We start from the raw sequence: 8,439 nt of genomic DNA, 5'->3' as shown, positions 1-8,439 counted from the left end.
ATTATATAAAATAAAACAATTGATCTTCTTTTCAAAAAATTCTCCTCTCAAGAATATTCTATTTTTATCTAGAATGTTTAAATAGGTACTGTAATCTCCTGCATTGCATAAGTTCAGCTGTAAATAAGGTAGACAGTTTTACACAAGATTATTCAGTTAAAAATCTTTTGTGTTTTTTTTTATAGAACAGACAAATCCAATATATTCGCTAACAAGTAAAATTTTTTCTTCTTCTTTTACTATGCCTTTTAGTTGCTGACAACTTTTCCAACAACAACAAACAGCTTTACAAAAGAAATATACAGCAGAAAAAAAACTAATAAACTTGAAACAAACTTCCATGTCTCTAAGGATAATGTTTACACAAGTTAAAGTTACGATACATCTCTCTCTTTTTTCCCCTATTGAAGATTTTCATTAATGATTTTCAAAAAATTAGCATTATTTTAAGTTTTAATATATTCTAAAGCCTGTAAAAAACACATACTTGCCAAAATACACGTAGTGTTTGCGAACTAACTGCTTCAGCTCTTATGTTGAGTGGAGGGCCTCCAGGAACTGTTTAAAAATATATTTAATGAGAAAAATTACTACTTTCGTTTGGACGTTGTATTGCTTTCACACATGTTTACTTTAATATAAACAACATAATGTACTGGGCTGTATATTTTATTATTATTATTAAACTTATATTAACGTAGTAATTCTTCCGTTTTATATGTAAATTAAAATTAATTAAATGACCTTTCAACAAAATTTTTAACCATAAACTTTTTTTATTTTTGTAAGAAATTAGTCTTTAAACTATACACTTCCTCATAATTTCTATTGAACATTTCTGATTTATGGAAAATGTAGACTATAAACTATTAATTATAAATTATATCTAATTTAATGAGGCTAAATATGAAATGTATAAATAAAATATTAAGTTAAAACCTGTTTTTCCAATATCTAAGTTATGAATTTTAGTGTAATTTACGTCAAGTGTAGGCCTTCACCAGGAAATTTATTGCAATGTATTTAAAATAAATATAATTTAATAATTAAACAGAATTTTTATAGATTTATCATCTTTTAGATCTGATCAAGAACTATAAAACAAAAGGAAATACCTCAAATATAGATGGATATTTTCTAAACTTTCTTAGTCTCAGAAACATTTGTATAGAATCATTTATATAATATTATAAATTGATTAGCTATTATGTGCAGCTGCCTCTCTAAAAGTTCATTTATTATTGGATATCATTAATCTTCTGACGTGATTAATAAACGAGGACTAGATACTAGATATACTGTATCACCTCACCATTATAAATAGGTAGGATATAACAAATTTCTATATCAATTTATATTTTATATTACTTTCTGTAGTTCTTAATATATCTAAAATTTGTTATATTCGTTCATAACTTAGAAAAAATTATAAAACTGCTTGCTTAAAATTATAAACAAGTATAATTTTTACTTACTATTATTTTGCATTATTATATTATAAAGTATAAATTTAATTCCTCAAAATACAGATAAAATTATATTGTCAAATAGTCCTTTCTGGTTGTAAATTTGTCATCAAATACGAAATAAATAATTTTAAAGTGTCCCTATTGTTTTCTTTGTCACTTATATTATTAGCATAACTCTATATCAAAATTAATTAGCATCAGATATGTACAGTACTGTACGAGAATACCTATTTTGGACTTGAATACAGTCAAAGTTAATGTAAAAAATTCTTAAATACAAAAATATTAAACCAATTTTTACATAAATATACAAATAAAACAGATTTTATTGCTGCCAAAGTTATGAAATAGTTCATATTTTCTCATATGATGAATCATTTCAAGCTTAACTTCTAATTAGATTTTTTTTTTAACATTAAAGAATTTATTGAAAGAAGAGAGACAAATTTGTCTGCTACTTTATATGCACAGATTGATTAAATTTTAATACAATTCATCATAATTTGTGTAATATAACATCTCGTGTTCTGTTGTACAGGTTGTATATAGTAGTATACAAGCTGCTACAGGTTGTATATTGCAACACTCTGCAGTATAATGCAAACAAAAAGATCAATATTTTGGAAAGAGAATGTAGACAATACTTGGAATTTGAAAATATGATATAATCGATATAGACTATGTATTATAATTCAATGCAAGAGAAGAGTTCAAACTTTATAAATTAAAAAACAATTAAAAAGATTAATATTCTCAGTATACTACAATCAAGTATTAATTATACAGATTAAGAAACACTCTTTAATTGTATAAACTTTCCATATCTTAACGAACAGTTTATTCTTACATCTCTCTTATTAATTGATGTTACAATTATAACGATAATATTATTGTTATTATTTCAACACTCGCTAGATTTGTAATATCTTAAATAACATTTAAAATACTAATTTTTGATATGAATTATATGTGAAAAATTAATCAANAATTAATAGAAAAAAAATGATGCTAGAATAAAAATGTAATTATAATAAGTAGTGGCTTTCAACATTTATCTATCACCGCCGAAATTTATCGATTATTGAACAATGATAACTCTTTGCTGACTATAGAAGCAGATAGCTGAATCATCAACTCTATTTACATTCAATCTTTATAATAACAAAGAGAAAGAAGATATGGAATGAATAAAAATAATCGATAAAACTTTCATTTCCGGTATCAAAATTGCTGATAAAAAATAATAACTAATTAATTATACTTACCTTGTACAATAATTTGTATATTTAGATCATCTTTGCCGTAAGTATTTGCTGCTGTGCAAGTAAACAAAGAGGAATCTCTTCTATCAGCTGATGGTATGTTCAGTTCGGAAGTCATACCGTCATCGGTTAACGTGTCTTCAACCATATATCTGAAAAATTGAAAGGATTTTAAAAAATCCAATATTTTCTTCAATTTCTAAAACAAATTCCCTACTTTCTGTTTAACTGTCTGTCTAAAACTTGGCTATCTTTCCTCCATGTTACCGATAATGGACGATCGCCAAATGCTTGACATTTAATACGTATATTTTCACCTTTTCGAATTGTTTCTGCTTTAAATTCTTCTTTAAAATAAGCTGGAACTATAAAAGAAAATTAAAAACAAAATTTAATAGCTATTTGATGACATAGTTTGATTCGTAATGTACAGATGGCACCACGTTTCAAGAGATTATCTCGTTTTATTAACGTTATATTAAGGTAATTTTGACTTAACTCGATTATTGTCGTACTAACCTCTTACTGTTAATTTAACTACGGTGCTTATACCAGATCCTATTCCATTACTAGCTTGGCACATGTAGTAACCGCTATCAGATTTTTCTACGTGTCGTACTGATAAAGAGCCATTACTCATCATGTGTATGTGAGCATCTGTTAATAACGTTTTATAATCGCTTGTCAATGAACCTAAAAGTAAAGTTTACAAAAATTTTATCTGATACTTATTCTGATAATAAACTATCTTGGGAGAAGTATATGTCATACCTTCTGCTCGTTTCCATATTATTTGAGGTTTGGGAAACCCATTTGCTTTGCAATTCAGTAGAACATCTGTTCCTAACACAGCTGCTGTGTTAGTAGGCTCTAACGTCCAGCGCGGAGGTGCTATAAAAATATAGTAAAATTAAATTATATATTTATACTTTAAACCGAGTATTAAGTTTATAATTTCTAGTTAAAACTCTAATAACAGTTACAACAATTTAATGAAAAGTTGACATTCATCGATGTAATCTGATTACAAAAATTCAAATTAATAGAAAGATAAATGGTTTTTTTACCAGAATTTTAACGTTAATGTATATTATTTTTGTTTTAAAATATATAAAAATGGCTAAATTATTAAAAATACGTCATATTTTTATTATTTTCATAAGACTTTACTGATAATCAATATACGCTTCAATATTTATAATGTAATTGTGAGAAGTGAATAAGACTATAAAAATAAAAGGAATTTGCCTAATTTATTAAAAATATAAGAATAAAAAGGTGAATTTTTTTTAATGTTTTACAATTAAAATCTTATAATGATTAAATTTCTTATCATAAAAGTAATGACCAATACAATTATAAAAAAAATTAAATTAGTTGAGCTTTAATTCAAATATAAAAAGCTTTGAATGAAAATAAAATAATTTTTATAATTAAAACACGCATATATATAAATATATAAAAGAAATTTATATTTTTAATTTTATTAACTTCATTATGGATCATCATATATGCTCAATAATCCATGAGTGGTAGAACCCGGACAACGTCAAGTAAAGGATTGCCCAATAGAGACCCAGTTTGTATCTGGTGCCATTATGGTAATCATAAAAGCCCATTGAGAACCTCAAAAACGACAGCCATAATTGGATAGTAGTCAAGTTTGGAGAATTTAAGATGGTAACCCACCACTAAACTAGTTGCAGATGAATGGTACCCATCTTGACTGACTGGCTTTATCTACTCGAAACCACGAAGATGCTTCATACCGGATTGTCTCAAGAAGAAGATTGATTTCATTATAAATATATTTAATGAGACTTTGTTGTTAATCATCACAAAATTAACAAAGATTGATTAAATTAGATATTTCCAGAAAGTGGAATATTTTTAATAATGAAAATTATTGATTGAAACATAAATATACATATATACTAAAGTTAAAACACATCATACATTATTAAATTTCATATATTTTCATATTAAAATGTATAGCAATTACGATATTTTAATAAAATTCTGCTGCATATTAGCATAAAATTTAAAAAGTCGGTATAAAGGAATATTTTATAAAAAAAATTTAATAAAACGAATAAAAAAATGTTTTAGTAATAATTGAGTATTCTATAGCAAAAATTCAATATGTTACTTTTATTAATTCCGAATTTATTCATGTTGAAATAATAGGCAATTAACGATAGAATAAACTTCATTCAGTTTAAATATTCCTCCAAGGTATAATTCCATTTCTATATAATAAGCAATTTTATACTCTAGATCTTTTAATCGAACTAAACTTTTCATTTTTGTTATTTTGAAAAGTTGTCCTTTCCGAGAAATTTTCTGAATGATTAAGCTTTACAAAATAATGTAAATATTTAAAAAATTAATTATAAATTGTTTATGATATCCGATTCTGTGAATCAGATTCAGAATAATGATGATGACAAAGAATAGGAAAGAATGGAGAGTAAGGAGAAGAGAAGGAGAGGGGAAAAAAGATTTTTATAGAATTTTCGAATGCATTTTCAATCCGAGTTTTCTAATGACATTTCTTATTCTGTAGATGGAAATAGGAGAGAGATTCATTGCAGTGGAAAGTGACATTTCAATATACCAACTACTTACAGAATTTCGTTCTTTTCTGCAAGTTTGTTAAAAGAAAAAAGAAAAAAAAAAGGATATATTGTTAGTATTCTATAAGATGGTATGCCTTGAAGGAATGTTTCCTGAATTTTATCACTGAGTTCAATAAGATTTGAAAATCTTTTATCCCTTTGTTTTGTTGATATTTGGGATTTTATAATATATATCTTTCCATATATATATTACAAGATTAGAGTAAAATTGAAATGTTATTCTTAACATAAAATATATACATATAAAAATATATGGATACATATACAACATCAAACGACGAATAAGAAAATAATTTTTTTTTAGTTTTATTAAAATTCTTTTGGAATTTTAAGAAGTTTCTTCAAAATATAAGATTTTTCAGGACCACTTCAATTGGTTTTAGAGTTAAAATAAGAAAAACACGAAAAAATTTAATAGTAATATATTGAATAAATTCTAAACTATTGAAGCATTGGGAATATTTTCATGAATTTGATTATACATGCAAATTTTTCTTGTTTTTTTTAAACTATTGTTATAAAGTAACAGTATAGATAGATACATGTATATGTTTAATATAACAGTCAAAGAATTTAATAATAGTTTTAAAGAATGTTATTAAAAATATAATTTAGTTTTTTAGTTTATAATATTGATGTTCTGTAGTTTTATCTGTATTTATTTTTTTCTGTTCTTTAGCAAAGGACTTTAAGAGTGTTGTTCTGTGTGAAGTAGAGCGAAGGAATTGATTGTTTTCACCTCCAACGATGCGTTGTCATACTCCCAGATCAAGAATTTTCAATTTATCATTTTTTTCTATATTTTCTATTTTTTCTTATATTTTTCTTCGTACAAAGTAACAAACTAATAAAATTATAACTATAAGAAAAATTATCATAAATCAAAAATATTTACTGTAAACAATGTAGTCAGAACAATTTACTAAACATCCCTTTGACGAATTGTTAAGAGATTAAAGCTTCAATCTAGCATTACCAATAAATGCCAACTGAATAATGGACTAATATTAAGTTAATCAAAAGCACTTTTGATGATAAAATGAATCTTTAAACTTTCCTTTTCAAACTAATAAACTAATTACAACTTCGCAGTGTATTGTTACTAATTACAGAACCTGTGTTATCAAAACGATTAATTAAACTGCATAATGGTAAATGCCAGATCTCCCATGAGTCTTGGAATAATATACTGTATATCTAATGGGGATTCAGATGAAAATTTAAGAGTTTTATTATGGCTGATTCTATTTCTGAAGAAAAATACTTTATGAATTACATTTAAAAAATAATAATTATTCTACTTTAATAACATAATAAAATTAATTTATAACAGTTATAACACGCTTCATTAATATTAAAACGAAAATTTCTTGATAAAAATATATATTAAAATGCTTTTTAGTACAATATACTAGAACGAATTATTATTATTATTTTAAGCATTTTTCCAATTTTAAATTAAAAATCAAAGTAAAATAATTCAAAATCGTCTTATAATAATTTACTACACATTTATTATGTATTTTCTTTATTTTCGTAATTATTAATCAATATTTAATTACAATAAAGAACTTTTAGGTTAATGAAGAATGTTAACAAGAAAAAAAATTTAAATAATAGAAAAATCTGTTATATTAATCTCTAGCTGACTTATTAATCTCTCGAATATGATCGAATGATACCGAATTTACTTTGGAGTGCATTCAAAATTTCTAGAAAAATTGAATACTCGAAAGCCATAGAAATATCCGCCTACAATGTAATATTCTTGTCATTATTCTTGCAACTCGAATGACGGCTTACCATTTTTTTTCCTCTGATGCTACAATATTTGAAATATTATTTATAATAAATTTTCTTACAGAAATTTCATTGATAAATGAAAGTGGAGTATAATCTATTAGCTTATGAATTATGTTTACTTCAATCTTTTCCTTCTTAAAAACACTTTTTCCAATAAGTCATTAAACTAATAAATGATATTAACGATAATATATATATTATTGTTATATTTATTTATTTATTTTATTTAATTTATTTATACAATTATCGAAAATATATTGTAAATTTTATTTCGATATAATATTTTTGTTAATAATTAAAGATTTAAACGTAAATTTAAACTAGTAAACATGAAAATACAGTATTTCGTTATGAAAGAAAAGAAAACAAATGAGTATGAAGAATATAATCAATGTTGTTGGCAGTGGATCAATGCAATCAGTGAATTGAACTGTTTTTCTCATACAAGTAGGATTACTTGCTAAGTAACTACAGATTACAAGAAAGTAGTTTTATATATTGTATTTTTTTTATCAAGTCAAAGTCAATTGATAATTCAATCATCTTGAATTCTTATTGAATTTATTATTCTTTCTATTATTATTAATTTATTTAGAAAGTGACTAAAATATTTAAAATACAGACAAAAATTTAGTATTTATGAATATTTTTTTATTTTCAGTTTTTTTATAGTCACTATATCATTTATTTTAAAATATATTTTAGAATATTAAATTTAATATAAAAACGATACGGGCTTATATTAAATTAGATGTATACTAATAAATAATTATATATTCATTAGCATAATTATTCATATTCTTAAGAAAAGTAAGTAAGAAACTATTCTATAAATGTATTTTGTATGAATACGTTTGCTATATTATGCAGAGACATTTCAAATTTAAATCATAAAAAACTCAGCCCCAGTCATTTGCTTTCAAGTACAGCCTTCATAATCAAACCATCAAACTTTATCACCGTCTGTATTACTGACTGAATTAATTTACCACACTTTTAGATGCAAATATTAGTATCCAAAACTGTACATATATAAAAAAAGCTAATGTACTCGTCTCACAAAGTTTTTGCATAAAAAATATGAATGCAATATGGCGCGACCAATTTTGAAATGCAAATTGTAAATACAACTCAGTTGATAGCGATAAATATTAATAATATTCCCAATTTTGATATTGAATTTTTTATGAAACTCAATACGTGTCATCGAGATAAAATAATAAATCTTTGTTTCGTAACTGATTTTTTTTATATAAAATCATTTTG

General features: G+C 24.3%; 1 protein-coding gene across 1 annotated transcript; it reads right to left on the bottom strand.

The window, feature by feature from the left end:
- Nucleotides 1-487: 487 nt before the first annotated feature.
- Nucleotides 488-3,622, bottom strand: LOC111616673 (Down syndrome cell adhesion molecule-like protein Dscam2; the record flags this gene model as incomplete). Its single annotated transcript, XM_023358057.1, has 5 exons — nt 488-558; nt 2,738-2,883; nt 2,949-3,096; nt 3,251-3,424; nt 3,503-3,622. Coding segments are annotated over 5 exons (659 nt in total), but the record flags the coding sequence as incomplete, so codon positions are not given.
- Nucleotides 3,623-8,439: the final 4,817 nt, after the last annotated feature.

This window comes from Centruroides sculpturatus, unplaced genomic scaffold, assembly GCF_000671375.1.
Source record: "Centruroides sculpturatus isolate CEXI.00-Female unplaced genomic scaffold, Cexi_2.0 scaffold3787, whole genome shotgun sequence".
In the NCBI taxonomy this organism is placed as follows: domain Eukaryota; kingdom Metazoa; phylum Arthropoda; class Arachnida; order Scorpiones; family Buthidae; genus Centruroides; species Centruroides sculpturatus.
The sequence above is the reverse complement of the archived record's forward strand: the minus strand, read 5'-3'. Positions and strand labels throughout refer to the sequence as shown.